Source organism: Hylobates moloch, unplaced genomic scaffold (assembly GCF_009828535.3).
Source record: "Hylobates moloch isolate HMO894 unplaced genomic scaffold, HMol_V3 SCAFFOLD_3, whole genome shotgun sequence".
In the NCBI taxonomy this organism is placed as follows: domain Eukaryota; kingdom Metazoa; phylum Chordata; class Mammalia; order Primates; family Hylobatidae; genus Hylobates; species Hylobates moloch.
In genome coordinates this window covers 67130164-67145911 of record NW_026652278.1, presented here as the reverse complement: position 1 = coordinate 67145911, position 15748 = coordinate 67130164, and the positions used below count along the sequence as shown (strand labels likewise).

The window sequence follows — 15748 nt, the reverse complement described above, 5'->3', positions numbered from 1 at the left end:
GGAGGCAGCTTCTAGCAGAGATTCTAGGTTACTGGCTACCAGGCCGTAAGCCTTGCTTTCTGGCTCCTTTTTGGTTCTGCCAACCAGGAAGGAGGGTCTGGATATTCTTCAGATCAATGAAAGAGAGTACTAATTAGAATTACATTGCCCTGCTTGCCTTTTTTTTTTTTTTTTTTTTTTTAAGGCTTTAAAACAATGATGATAAATACAGTGATTGGGATGAAGATTTTGGCTGTTGCAAAAGTACTAATTGCTTTTTTTTTATTACATGAAGTTCCAAAAAATAACTTTGTGGCATTTGTAATTTTGTATCTTGGGACAAGATGATAATGTGGAGTGGAAGTTTCACATTATCTCATTGCTGACAGTAGCCGTACGACCTTGGGCAAGTTGCTTAAACTCTCCCATATTTCATCATTTGTAAAGTGGTATTAATCATTCCTATTTCACTGGGTTGCTGTTTAGCTTTAATAAATTAGGTTAATACAGAAAAGGGCTTAGTTAGTATTGTTGCTGTACCACTAATAAAAGTAATGTATTGTCAATATCTTTGTCCCCACGAGCACAGTGACCTATTTTCTGCCCTTGATTTTGTGATTTCCTTTGGCGTCTTTCATTTCAAAGGACGTTGTGACTTTAACAAAATTAAATTGACTTATTAAAAACATACATGCTGGGTATAATTAGTGAGTCAGGAAAACAAGCCAGGGTAGGTAGACAGCAGTCAGGAGGGAGTTGGCAGGCAGTTCATGCTCTACGTAGCCAAACTAGATTTAGCTGCTCGGTGATCTTGACATCAGAGCAGCCCAGCAGATCAGAGCTGGTTCCTGGTAACCTGAATGCTTGGGTCTACACCTGTTGTCACTAACCCTGGACCTGAGGTTGTCTGTTCTAGCCCCCTAGTTCGGTTTCCCCATTCATAAATGGAGGCGAGCTGTTTAGAGTAGATAATAGATGGACATGGGAAGCCAGGTCAGTCAGTAGAATGGAGTGTAGAGTACAAGGTTTGTCCCCGCCACTGCTGTCCCCAGGTGCTTCCCAGACAGCCTGGTAGCAGCTCCCTTAGAAGCTTGCAGAGGTACATCCCATGTGTGAGTTCCTTCTGCCTTTTTTCTTTTTAACACAAATAGTAGTATATTCTACTGACTGTTTTGCTTGTTGCTCCTTAAATTGTGAAACATATGAAAAGTGGAAAAGTGATTATCATAAACACATGTGTACGCAACACCCAGGTTAAGAAATGGAACCTGATAACCCATAGACAGTCACCTTCCTGGACTTGTTTTGCCTCCCCCTTAGGTCTTTTTCCTTCCATACATATAACTGGAAGCTTCAGCAGTGTGTATAGAGTATTGTTTTGGATATTATACAATTTGCAAATATTGTATCCAATAAATAGTCTTTCCCTTTATCCTTGCAGGGTATGTTCCAAGACCCTCAGGGGATGCCAGAAGCTGTGGGTGGGACCAAATCTTATTTATATGTAGTATGTTTTCTCTTATGCATACATACCTGTGATAAAGTTTAGTTTATAAATTAGGTACAGTAAGGGATTAACAACAACTAGTAATACAGAACAATTAAAACAATATATAATAAAAATTATGTGAATGTGGTCTTTCTCAGGATACATTTTCAGACCACATTTGACTGTGGGAATAAATTTTCAAACCACATTTGACCGTGGGTAACTGAAACGGTAGAAAAGGAAGCTATGGTTAAGGAGGGACCACTGTATATTGTTAGGTTAGTTTTTTGTTTTGCTAGGGAGGTTTATCTATGTTGAAAATGTGTAGATTACTGTTAGGCCTTTTAGAATTTCTCTAGAAGGCTTTCTGCTTTTTACTGGAAAGCCCTCCACAAAAAATAAAATATGTAGATCTATTTTGTTTTCACTACAATATAGTATTCCATTTATATAATTTCTTTTTTTTCTTTTTTGACACAGAGTCTTGCTCTGTTGCCCAGGCTGCAGTACAGTGGTGTGATCTTGGCTCACTGCAACCTCCACCTCCTGGGTTCAAGTGATTCTCCTGTCTCAGCCTCCCGAGTAGCTGGGATTACAGGTGCATGCCACCACGCCTGGCTAATGTTTGTATTTTTAGTACACACAGGGTTTCACCATGTTGGCCAGGCTGGTCTCAAACTCCTGACCTCAGGCGATCTGCCCACCTCAGCCCCCCAAAGTGCTGGGATTACAGGCATGAGCCACTGAGCCTGGCCTATATAATTTCTATTCTAGTGATAGACATTTAGATAATTTCTAGTTTTTTCTATTACAGCCTGCTTCTATAAAAATTCTTGTACATATCTCCTTGTGTATGTGGAAAACATTTATCTAGGGTATATGTCTAAGAGCAGAATTGCTGAGTTGTGGAGTAACTAACAATTGTAGAAGTGCTCTCAAATGATCTTGGCAGTTGCCATTCCATAACGTATTCAGTTTCCAGTTACCGCATGCTGTTGTTAACATTTGATATTGTTAAAACTTTAAATTTTGCTAATTTGATAGGAGTAAAATGACTTAGTGGTTTCATTTGCATTTCTCTTTTTGTTTTCTTAAACAATATATCCTAGAGGTAATTTCATGCTAACACAGATGTGCTTAAATTTTGAAATTTGAGATAATGTTAGATTTACAGAAAAGTTACAAAGGTAGTATATCGAGTTCCTGTATACCCTTCACCCAGCTTCCCCTACTCTTAACGTGTTGTATAACCGTGGTACGTTTGCCAAAAGCAAGTAATTAATATCAGGACACTGTCACTATCTAGATTGCAAACTTTATTTGGATTTTTACCAGTTTTTCCACTAATCTCATTTTTTGGTTCCTGGGTCCAACCCAGTATGCCACATTGCCCTTGGCTGTCAGGTCTCCTTAATCTCTTCCCACTTCCCAGCTGAGTATTTCATTGTATGGATGTGTCTTTTTAATCCCTATTGATGGACATCGACGTCTAATAAAATGCTAGGTGAATTCTGATGAGACCTGCAAATGTAAAAATTGTAAATTCTGGCCACATGTGGACAGATACTGCCTTTGAAAAATTATTTACATGAGAGGAAACATGACTAAGATTGAAGAAGATGCAGAGAAAGTTCTTTTGGCCAGTATTTGTCACATTACTTATGACTCTCTCAGTAGCTGTAATAGGATGCTGTTCTGTACGAGTAAGTCTGTTCTTCAGGCATTGATACCAGAGGGCCATGTGGCTTCCCATAGCACTAGGAATAAAACTCAGAGTGTGTCAGCAAGGTCGCCTGTCACCTGGTGATTGGCCACCTCTCAGCTCCTCCCCCTCTCTTCTGTCTGGCCTGCTGTCCAGCCTCCTGGCCCCTTCGTTGTTGGTGCTCAAGAGATTTTCCATTTTGAATTCCACTTCTCTGGAACATCTTCCTCCCTGGGTAACCCCTGGGGCTTCCTCTCTCTATGCATTCAGGTCCCTGCTTGATATTGCCTTATCAGAGTTCTCCACTGATCTGTCTGAAATAGCTGCCCCACCCCACCTTGCTTTATTTGTAGCACTCACTGCTACCTGGCGTTGTGATGTGTGTGTTGTCTTGATCGCTTGCTGTGTCTGCAGCATGTGCAGCAGTTTTGGCACATAACAGGTACTCAGCATTGATGAGTGCTGTGAGGTGTAGCCAGGTAGACTTCAGCTGGGGAAGTGTAGGCTAGTGTGCCTGAAACTTCATTGCTTCATAGTGCTGAGTCTTTGTCATGATTGGATAGAATATTATCTTTTATTTTTCTGAAATTAATTTTAAGAAATTGTTTTTAGGAGTTACGAAATTAAGAGTGACTTTGGGCGCAAATGAAGTGTTGACTTTTATAGTAGTTGATGATAGTTTGGGACCCGCCCCTCCCATACCTTTTGGGGAGGGTTCTATGTAGGTGATAGGGACAGGGGAGCTTAATATAATTTAGATGTTCATGGTGGCTCTGATTTCAGGTAAATCTGAACAGGGAAGCAGCTATAAGTTGAGGAAATTATCCCTCCCACTTTTGGTTTCAGAAGTTGGTTGTTCTCCAGATGTTTAGCTTGGAGGCTCTCAAACTTTTGGTTGTAGGATGCCTATATACTAATTAGTTATTGAGGACCCCAAAGAGCTTTTGTTTACGTGGGCTGTATCTATCAGTATTTAACATCTTATAAGTTAAACTGTCAGTGTTTAAAAATTAATGCTTTGAAATATTGATAAACCGTTACATGTTAACACATATATATTTATTGTATGTATTATATTTTTAATGAAAAAATATTTTCCAAAACACAAATATTTAGTGAGCAGCCTGTTTTACATTTTTGCAATCCTTTTAACACCTGGCTGGATTCTTAGCTGCTTGGGCATTCAGTCTGTTGCAATGTCATGTCACATGCCTCCGCAGAAACTCGACTGGACATTTGTGAGTGAGCAAAATGGCAACTGATGTCTTGGTTTTATTATGAGGATTTTGCCCTCACCCCCTGAAAGAGTCCCTGGGATGCTCAGCGTTTTGGACCACACTTTGAAAACCACTGGTTTAGATGATTTGCAGAAACTAAAGATATTATAGTAGCTAACCCATACGGAGATGGGTTTTAAGACAGAGTCTTTTTTTTTTTTTTTTTAAGACGGAGTCACATCACAACGCCAGGTAGCAGTGAGTGCTACAAATAAAGCAAGGTGGGGTGGGGCAGCTATTTCAGACAGATCAGTGGAGAACTCTGATAAGGCAATATCAAGCAGGGACCTGAATGCATAGAGAGAGGAAGCCCCATGGGTTACCCAGGGAGGAAGATGTTCCAGAGAAGTGGAATTCACTCTGTCACCCAGGCCGGAGTGCAGTGGCATGATCTCTGCTTCCTGCAACCTCTGCCTTGCAGGTTCAAGCGATTCTCCTGCTTCAGCCTCTTGAGTAGCTGGGACCACAGGTGTGTACCACCACACCTGGCTAATATATGTATATATAGTAGAGACCAGGTTTCACTGTGTTGGCCAGGCTGGTCTCGAACTCCTGACTTCAAGTAATCTACTCGTCTTGGCCTCCCAAAATGCTGGAATTACAGGCGTGAGCCACTGCACCCGGCCATTTTTTGTATTTTTAGTAGAGATGGGGTTTCACCACGTTGCCCAGGCTGGTCTTGAACTCCTGAGCTCAGGTGATCTGCCTGCCTCTGCCTCCCACAGTGCTGGGATTACATATGGGAGCCACTGCGCCTGGCCCGTTTTGCTTTTTATTGAACATTAATTCATTTAATTCTCATAACAGCCCTCTGTGGTGAAAGCAACTAAATTGGAATTCTGGGCCAGTCTGATATCCTCCCGTGACCCATGCTGTGGTTTGAACATTTTAGATTTCAAATGAAGGCAATATTCCTATAAAGTATTAACTGAAGTAAGCCAAAAGTGACATTTATAGTAGACTCACATATATCTGGAACTTTTAAGTTAGTAAACAGTATATGAGACAAGTTCAGAATACTGAATTTCTTTAATGAGGTTTGCATGAAACCTTTTTTAGCATATGATTATCTTCTGCAAATGTGCAGAGACCACGCAGCTGGTTAGCAAGGCTCAGTGTGGGAGCCATCACCAGTTTGTGTGGGTGCCTGCACCGACTGCCGTGCAGCATGCTGGATCTGCAGCGGAGCTTTCGCGAGGATGGGGAGCCATGCAGAGCCCGCCTCTGACCCTGCCTCCACTTGCTCACTTGGCTGGAATCTGGATAGTCCTGCCAAGGGCTAGTTTTTCAGTCATGGATTGCCATGTAATCTTATCTAATGTGATCTAAGTTCTTCTTTGATCATCACCTGATATGTTGATGCTTTGGAAGAAAAGCTTTGTTAGGAGTTTTTATTGGACTACGGTGCCCTTGAATGAACTAGTTAGGAATTGTCCCCAAATTAGTTAAGCCTCCACTGCGTACAATCTGAGAAGACTGCATTCTTGTCCCCAGCCTCAGTCGTTACTGCACAAGGTAATTTCCTTGAGGACTCTGTTGCCTTCTCTGTGTAGATAATGTCCTGCCCTGGAATTATCTAGCTTGTAAGGAAAATTAAGAAGTGAGGCAGTAGCAGCAGAGGAGAAGCAGGGAAGAAAGGACCTTTGTCTTAACACTTTGAGGCCAGAGGTGATGGGATGTCAGCCTAGTGAGCTTAAGAGCTTTATTGCCACTGATTTCTTAGGTGATATGAGGACTCTTGGACCGTAATTCATCCAAATCAAGGGAGACTACCTCTGAGTGTATACTATTCTGAATGATTCAGAGAGCTGTGTTTTTATTCTGCTCTGCAGACTGTTTTCCAAAGGTAGGATTTTCTATGAAGAAGAGACAAGTGCTCTTTGCCGTAGAAGATATTTGCGGCACTAGCTGTTTGAGTAGTTAGTGTTGAGTACATTGCGTTATCTCCTGCTCTTAGGCGATGGAAGTGCATGAATTCCTCTGAGAAATGCCTGAAAGTGGGGGACCTGCGGTAGAAGCCGCCCCTCCGGGGTTATCCTCTCTTGGTTTCCTAGCAACCTGCCCGTTGCCATGGTGCCGCCTTACCCAGGCAGCAGATTTGCTGCCCTGTGGAATGTAGGCTCTGATTGTCAGCACTGGGAGGCTGCATGCATTTTCTGTTACCTTTTTTTTTTTTTTTTTTTTGCAGCTAGATTCAAATTGTATTTAGCATGTTACTAAAATATTTAAAAGGAAAAGCATTTGTTGTATGGCTAAAATAATGAGACTGATTGTTTTATCACATTCTAGGAAACGTTGTCCTGTCATTCTAAGATTGCTTCAGAAAGTCTTTGGTGATTATATTGTGTACTAGGCTTTTCGGTATCCTCACCGGGGTAAGCCAGGAAACACTTGTTGTTGGGAGACCTTTCTTGTAAGCGAGGTTGTTGATTAAGTGTGTCTATTAGTTGGGCTTAGGTTTGCAAACAACAAAGACATAGAATAATAATGGATTACTTCTTTTTCTTTTTCTTTTTTTTTTTTTTGATGCAGTCTCGCTCTGTCGCCCAGGCAGGAGTGCAGTGGCGTGATCTTGGCTCACTACAACCTCTGCCTCCCGAGTTCAAGCGATTCTCCTGCCTCAGCCTCCAGAATAGCTGGGATTACAGGCACCTGCCACCATGCCCAGCTAATTTTTGTATTTTTTGTAGAGATGGGGTTTCGCCATGTTGCCAGGCTGGTCTTGATTCGTGAGCTCAAAGTGATTCTTCCACCTCAGCTTCCCAAAATACTGGGATTACAGGCATGAGACACCGCACATGGCCCTGAAATCTATGTCTTTAAAAAAGTCCCATTGTGGGGCCGAGCGTGGTGGCTCATGCTTGTAATCCTAGCACTTAGGGAGGCCAAGGCAGGCAGATCATGAGGTCAGAGTTCGAGACCAGCCTGGCCAACATGGCAAAACCCCGTCTCTACTAAAAATACAAAAATTAGCTGGGTGTGGTGGCAGGTGCCTATAATCCCAGCTAGTTGGGAGGCTAAGGCAGGAGAATCGCTTGAACCCGGGAAGCAGAGGCTGCAGTAAGCTGAGATCGTGCCACTGCATTCCAGCCTGGGCGACAAGAGTAAGACTCTGTCTCAAAAGGAAAAAAAAAAAGGGCCCGTTGTTCCCAGCTCTCTTGCCAGGCCCTTGAACTAAGAAGTGAAGTGCTCGGCCGGGTGCATTGGCTCATGCCTGTAATCCCAGCACTTTGGGAGGCCGAGGCAGGTGGATCACGAGGTCAGGAGATCGAGACCATCCTGGCTAACACGGTGAAACCCCGTCTCTACTACAAATACAAAAAATTAGCCAGGCGTGGTGGCGGGCGCCTGTAGTCCCAGCTACTCAGGAGGCTGAGGCAGGAGAATGGCGTGAACCTAGGAGGCAGAGCTTGCAGTGAGCCGAGATTGCGCCACTGCACTCCAGCCTGGGCGACAGAGTGAGACTCTGTCTCAGAAAAAGAAGTGAAGTGCTCAATTTGCCCCAAGTGCTGTTCATGTCTTTATGACACATTTAATTAGAAATCTCCAGGAGGTCAAACATTGTAAGAACTTTTTTGGAGTTCACCATACTGCCTCAGAGATGGAAGTTGGTATTTGGGGGTAGGGTGTGGGAGGATGAGAATAGAGATTAAAGGCTTTGCTGGCCACATGTTTTGAGAAATAACTCACCAGAAAGTGTTTTTGGGTAGTTTTTATTTATTAGTTATAAATGCTGAAAGTGTTATCTGCCTTGTTAGAATGAAGACTTGGAGCTCCTCGGAGCTCTTTTAGTTCAGCCCACCACTGAAAGGATCTCTCTTACATAGAATTGCTCGTAAGTTATGCATTTTGTTTCTGCTTGGTTGCTTCCACTGTTGGTGAGGTCATCACCTAATGATGCCACTCATTTTCTTTTTTTTCTGAAACGGGTTCTGGCTTTATTGCCCAGGCTGGAGTGCTTTGGCAATGGGGCACTGGAGTGCAACCTCTGCCTCCTGGGCTCAAGCAATCCTCCCACCTCAGCCTCCCCATTAGCTGGGACTACAGAGGCGTTGCACCACCACGCCCAGCTAATCCATTTTCTTTTTATACCCCTGGGTGGATGTTAAATGTGTTCTTTACCTGGAGCTGTGGTCTGCTTCCCTCTGCCCATTGTTCAGAGGTCTGTGGTCTGGAGCCACTCATACCAGCTCCATACCCGGGTGGAAGGTGCAAGGGATTCTCTCCCTACTTGGAGATGACCATGCGTGTCTCTGAAACATTCCTTCTCCTGTCACTCATCCCCAGCCCTCCAGGGGACTCTCTGGATGGGGCCCTGGGCCCTCCCATCCCTGGCCTCTGCTGAGCAGCTCACGGTGCTCATGGGCGTGTCTCTCCTGGTGCTGTTGGCCCTCGCTGTTCTGCTTTCCCTTTGAGCCTGCACGACTTCTCATGGAACCCAGTTAGTGCCATTTGCCCATCTTGTTCTCTTGGACTCTGTGTTAGCCTGTCTCGGCTCTTGCTGCCTCCATTTCTCATGTGGACGTTTTTGAATTCGCCTTCCAGTTAGGCGCCTGACGTTGATATCTCCCGCCTTCTCTTCAGTTCTGCCACCTCGTGCCTGGGTGGTTGAGACCCACACATGAGTTTGCCTGTCCTGTCCCTCCCAGAAATCCCTGGAGCTTCCTGTAGTATCGCCCACGGGGTTGAGGCCTTAGCTTGGGATGTGTGTGGCAGGTGAGACCATTCCCCACGCACCTGAGATCTGTCTGCCTTTGCAGCCTGGCTGCTGCTACTTCCCTTGGCTTCACTCCTGAAAAGACAGGACAGTTTCTTCCCTTCCCAAAGAGAACTGGACTCCTTTGGAATGTTCTGGAATTCCCCACCCCCTCTCCACGTAGCCAGCCTTTTCTATCACCATCTCGCAGGTGCCAATTCCAATTTTGTTTTGAGGAAGGCTCCCTTAGCATTGCCTTGACGCTCCCATTCCCACTGATGTGTGGGATCACGCACCATTACTTAGATGTCTGTTCCTCCTGCTCTTTGGGGGAAAGAAAGTCATGACTGTTCATTTGTTCTCTGGCATGAGGGCCTCGGGCTCTGTGCAGTCAGTGGACCTGGTAGCCATGCCTTCATCTGGGTTGTTGATCTGCTTGTGTGGAGAAAAACCACCCTTGCCTGTAGAGCTTTGTGATTAATCCACAGCTGGGGCCTGAGAAGTTCCTCAAGTGCTAGGAGAATTTTATGTGTAATAAAGTTTCTGGGAAAGGGATCCATGTCCCCAAAAGTTCTGACCCACTGTTTGATCCCCTCTTAGGAGATCCGCTCTGGGAGTGGGCTTTGCACCTCTTGGCAGCTGGGAGCTCCCCAGCACCACCCACCAGTGCCTGCCCTGAGGACACGCAGTCTCTATGAACATATGTCATCATGTCGCTCATCCTGGGAGATGGAATCCGTTGCATACCACAGGCCGTTTTTGTAATATTCACCTTTATGTTTGGCTTGTGGTTGGAGGTAGAAGGGGGTGTCTTGCTAAGAAGGGAGTTTCTAGGAGTTGGAATTTACGTGTTACTTCCTGTGTCCACGGAAATCTGTTTTACGCTGGAACTTGATGACTTTATGGGCGTACCGAATTCTCCACCATGCGTACCTTTTTGCCTCCAGATCTGAGGAAGAGGCCTGCTGCCATTCAGTAGGTCATGGATTGGGAAGTGACAGTCAATTTGTATTAGCTGGGCCAGTTTCAGATACAAGGGGCTGCCCAAGATTATCTTTAGTCCAGGTTGGCCAGACCAAAACAAGTAACAAAGTCATCATGGAAAACGGATTACTGTTTCACATTCCTAGAGGAAGTAGGCAACCTACAAAGTGTTCTGACATGGGCCTGTGAGAGTGAGTTGTGTTCCGGAAACACTCTAGATTTTGGTCAGCTGTAGCTAGTTCCCTGCTGAGAAGGCTGGAGAAAGTAGCTGGGTGGACATTACACTGGATGAGCATTTTTAAGAATGGGGAGTGCTGGTCACTTGCCCCTGCTTTTGGTGGTGACTCCTCTATCTTGGCTCTGGTCTCCTGAGGTCTCAGCCCATCCTCTTCTGGCTTCCCTGTATATCACTCTGCCTTCCTCTGCCTAGAGACTCATTTGGTAGCCTCCTCTTCATCTTGATTTGGAGGTAGGGCTAGGCAGTGTATCATGGTGTCATCATGGGTCCTTTTCAGAGTCCTAGGGGCCCAGGGCCTGCTAGGGTGTGGTGGGAGTCATCAGGTCTGGGGCTCCTATTTGTGCTGTCTCTGTGACCGCACAGTCCGCAGAGCCCTTACCCTTATGACTTAATTCTGCCTCCCCTCCACCGCTCCACTGAGATTTATAACTCAGGCTGGCGCCAGCCATGCTTGGCTACACTGTGGGCTAACTAAGCTTTTGTGAGCCATCTGGGGAGCTCGGTACTGATTTGCATCTGGCACATGTTTTCCCCTGGAAACTAGAGTCCAAACCAGCAGCCTCTGGAATGTGGCCAGCTTGGTTGAGGTTGCGAACTGGATGTGTTTGTGATTTTGCTCCCAGGGGACAGGGAAGGCTATAACTTGGGCAGCAGATGAATAATTCATTTGCTTGTGTCTGAAGGGGTGCAGGTGATCTGGCTCGAGCTTTGTGGGACTCATTCTTTGTGTGAGTAGCTTGTGGAGGTAGTAATGAAAGAAAGCACTTCATTCCTTTCCCTCTCCTGGAGGAAGAACACGTACTGACCTATACAACACGTGTTTCCTATGTGTGTTACACAGGTATGTAGAATTGGCTTACAGAGGGAAGCAGCATACAGCAAGACTCCTGAGGTTCTAAGTGTGTTTCTTAGGTGATTGTGGGTTTGGTTTTTTTTTTGTCTCAGACTTGGGCCAAGTATCTATTGCAGCAAAAGTTGGTTCACCGCTACTGAGATGCCTGTTGGAGTTTGACCCTCATGCCACCATCCTCTATGTGTAGTCTGATGTAATCTCTTGTTTCCTAGCTGAATAATTGGGCTAGAAGTGAGATGTGAATCTGAGGATTTTTTTCCCCATTTTTTGGTTCTAAAATCAAGGACCTGTTTTAAGAAACATAGGCACTCTCAAGGCAGTTTATAAAATATTTTTAGGGCTAGGTATGGTAGGTAGCTCACGGCTGGAGTGCAGTGGTGAGATCTCGGCTCGCTACAACCTCTGCCTCCTGGGCTCAAGCTGTCCTCCCACTTCAGTCTCTCGAGTAGCTGGGATCACAGGTGCGTGCCACCATGCCTGGCTAATTTTTTGTAGAGATGAGGTTTTGCCATGTTGCCCAGGCTGGTCTTGAACTCCTGGACTCAAGTGATCCCCACCTCGGCCTCTCAAAGTGCTGAGATTATAGGCATGAGCCACTGCAGCTGGCCATTTTTTAAATAAGGATATGAATTATTTTTGTTTTTATTTTATTTATTTATTTATTGAAACGGAGTCTCGCTCTGTCGCCCAGGCTGGAGTACAGTGGCGCAATCTCGGCTCACTGCCAGCTCTGCCTCCTGGGTTCATGCCATTCTCCTGCCTCAGCCTCCTGAGTAGCTGGAACTACAGGCGCCCGCCACCACACCTGGCTAATTGTTTTTTTGTATTTTTAGTAGAGACGGGATTTCACCGTGTTAGCCAGGATGGTCTTGATCTCCTGACGTCGTGATCTGCCCACCTCGGCCTCCCAAAGTGCTAGGATTATAGGCGTGAGCCACCGCACCCGGCCGGTTTCTCCTTTTAAAAAAACCCTTCATTCTACAGTTGTTACTCATTCTACAGAAGTCAAAATCTTCCCTGTATTTGAATTTGTTAGTCTTTTCTCCTATGGTTTCTTTTGTTACTTATGGAAACATTTTAAGGTTATGATGATTTAAAGTTCTGATACTCCCTGATACTGTTTAAAGGTAGTTGGAGAGGTTGAAAGTGAACCAGATAAATGAGTCCATTCCAGCCCTGTGACTGACAAGCCAGCTTCTTGACCAGGACAGGTGTGCATCTGTGTGGCTGGTGTCCCATACAGCTGGGTGAGGGGCCGAGTAGCGGAGTCCAGCTCAAGGACAGTCGCCCTCAGCCCTGGGGAAATGAGTCAGGTCGACCTGGTTTGCTACAAAATGGGCCACCTCCTCACGTTGGTTTTCATTTTAGCTCTAGCCGGCCCGGTCCTTGGACTGAAAGAATGCACCAGAGGCTCGGCAGTGTGGTGTCAGAATGTGAAGACAGCGTCCGACTGTGGAGCAGTGAAGCACTGCCTGCAGACCGTTTGGAACAAGCCAACAGTGGTGAGTGCCGCCGCCCTCCAGTCCCAGCCCCAGCACTCCTCTTGGGTCCCCTTAGAACAGCTGTAACTCACTGCCATATTGACAGCACTTTTTCTTGCCTGGTTTTGTTTGCTTCTCACTGTGACCCTGTGTGGGAGGCAGAACCTATTGGTGAATGTACCCATTTTACAGCAGAGGAGATGGTGGCTCAGAGAGGTTAAGGTTTCACTCTCCTGAGGCTATCCGGTCTCTTGTGGCAGACAGGATGAGGTCCTCCATGCCTGCGGCTCCAGGTGCCTGCCCCATGCTGCCTCCGGGCCTCTGTGCAGATCCCACTTCTCACCTTAGATAAGAGGCCAGTGGGTTGGCGGTGCCCGTTCCCACCACTGGGCACATGGGCACGGCTCTGTCCTTGGTCACTCACTCCAAAAAGTACATGCTGAGCTTTTCAGGTACTGTCTGCCTGTTTCATATTTTGTTCTCTCCTCACTCCTCTCAAACAGGCAAACTGCTGATTGAGATACTGGAGTGCGGTTGCCATTTAAAATTGATTTCCAGCTGTAACCACACTGAGGAAGCTAGCACTGGTTTTTCATCTAAATAATGCTAAATGTAGCATATTAATGTGGGGCATGGTCTAAGGCGACAAGCCACGGGTGTGTTCCTCACGGTCCCAAGCCCTCAGGAGATGGCTCTGCTGACCGTGCCAGCTGAACGCAGAGCTGCTGCCCTGGGCTCACTTGGGGCTGTGCTGGCCATCATGTGGTACGGGCTGTGTTTGACTGAGTGGACTTTGGGTTCTAAAAAACTTGTCAGTGGCCACTACTGCTCCTTCAGTAAGAGAAGAAAGCTTAGCACCATTCTTTTAGAAACAGTTTGTGAATTATTCACTGGAAAACTGACTTCTGTGGCCATACTTGCCCTTTTTTTTGGAGACAGGGCCTGCCTCTGTCGCCTAGGCTGGAGTGCAGTGGCACAATCATGGCTCACTGCAGCCTCAACCTCCTAGGCTCAAGCGATCCTCCCACCTCAGCCTCCTGAGTACTGGAACCACAGATGTGCACCAGTATGCCCGGCTAATTTTTGTATTTTTTGTAGAGATAGGGTTTGTACCATGTTGCCCAGGCTGGTCTTCAACTCCTGGGCTAAGGTCATCCTCCTGCCACCCATAGTGCTGTGATTACAGGCGTGGGCTACCACAACTGGCCTGAAACTACTTTCAGATTTGGTTTCTAATTTGCCTTCAATCTTGTTTTTAGTACTACTTCCTGTTTCCAGGTTTAATGTGTGTCCACTAAGGACTTTAAAACTTCCTTGATTGGCTGATTGGCTGGTCTTGTCATGGCCCGGCCTTCTGTTTTTTTTTTTTTTTTTTTTTTGAGATGGACTCTCACTCTGTCACCCAGGTTGGAGTGCAGTGGCACGATCTCGGCTCACTGCAACCTCCGCCTCCCGGGTTCAAGCAATTCTTCTGCCTCGGCCTCCCAAGTAGCTGGGATTATAGGTGCGTGCCACCATGCCTGGCTAATTTTGGTATTTTTAGTAGAGACGGGGTTTTCAACATGCTGGTCAGGCTGGTCTTGAACTCCTGACCTCGTGATCTGCCCGCCTCGGCCTCGCAAAGTGTTGAGATTACAGGCGTGAGCCACCGCGCCTGGTCCGGCCCTCTCTTGATATGGTTCCATGCACAGTACCCTTGACCCTCTGTTTCACGGATGCTGAGGACTGTCTGTGGAACTCGAGCATCCTGGGGTTTGGGTGTCCATGGGGGTGCTGGAATTGATACCCCCTCAGATACCAAAGGATGACTGTATTAGCCTGACTAGGTTCAAGTTCGTTTCTCTAAATGCAGCTAAGTTCATAGGTGTTCCTCAGTCTCACCCAGACATGTTTCTTCTCCATGGGTGGAGTGTCAGTTGACATCAAGAAGGGAGCCTGGGCATTCTTCCCCAAGGACCGCAGGAACCAACTAGAATTTCCATGGCCTCTGGTCCAGGTGGGGGCCTTGGTGCCAATCAGAAGATTGGCTTTGGCGTGGCCTTGCCTCGTTAACATGCCTGGGAGGCAGAGGAAGCGCAAGTGAACGATTCTGTGTGGGTGTGCCTTCAGAGGGGGGTGGGGCGTTTGTTTCTCTGTTCCACCCACCTCTCTGCAGTACTGATGTGACTCTGATTTCACCTGAGCCTCAGTTTCCTCAGAGGTGTTGTGAGCATTGATGTGAAATTGACCTGTGCCACGTGGGGTGCTGTGTGGGTATGAGCAAAGGTCCTGTGTCCTGTAAATCACAGTGTGTTCTGATGAGTCACACCTCTTCCCTCCCTGCCATGCCCCAGTGCTACTCATGCAGAGTGGAGAACCAGGCTGTGACAGGGGAGCATCGTCATGATCATATCCCTGGTTAGAGAGAATAGCGAAAAGGCCATGGGGAGTTCCAGCTGTGTGGGGTGTGAATTTGTGTCCTACAAATACAAATTTCTCGTATTCTTTCTCTTAGAAATCCCTTCCCTGCGACATATGCAAAGACGTTGTCACCGCAGCTGGTGATATGCTGAAGGACAATGCCACTGAGGTGAGCGGCTGTGAGTGGGGATGGTGCCTGAGCCACGGGCACATGCGCTGGTTCCTAAGAGAGCTGTGATTCCGGGTGTCTAAAGAGGAATGGTGTAGGCCTGAGGGTGGCAAATGTCTTCCACAAAGGACCAAGGAGAAAAGATTTTATGCTATACGAGCCGTATACTGTCCCTGTCACACAGTCTCTTTTTAAAAATGTAAAAAGAATATAAAAACCATTCTTTGAGTTCTGAGTTGTACAAAAATAAGCTGAAGGGCCTACTTTGCTGACCCCGGGACTAAATGCCCAAAGTTAATTGAGATGTTACATTGCATGCCACTAATACGTAGGTCCAGTTTGGCCATCTCTGCTTAGAATTCCCTGTGCCTGCGAGACTGCAGGTCCAAGGATCTTCATTTTGAATGTTCATGTCTGCTTTTGCCTGATTGAGCTGATAGAGCCATAGGTAACATGGCCAAGTCCTTTTCCCTGAGGGCT

General features: G+C 46.2%; 1 protein-coding gene and 1 non-coding gene across 2 annotated transcripts in view; both read left to right on the top strand.

Annotated features, from left to right (window-relative positions):
- Nucleotides 1-15748, top strand: part of PSAP (prosaposin) — a 35209-nt gene that overhangs the window by 4391 nt on the left and 15070 nt on the right. Inside the window, exons 2-3 of the mRNA XM_032139412.2 lie at nt 12587-12720; nt 15194-15268. Of these exons, the coding sequence (XP_031995303.1) occupies nt 12587-12720; nt 15194-15268 (209 nt within the window). The remainder of the gene's footprint in view (nt 1-12586; nt 12721-15193; nt 15269-15748) is intronic.
- LOC116466176 (U7 small nuclear RNA) lies at nt 1799-1858 on the top strand. The gene has a single exon (XR_004247419.1). It is a non-coding gene; the product is annotated as a U7 small nuclear RNA (small nuclear RNA).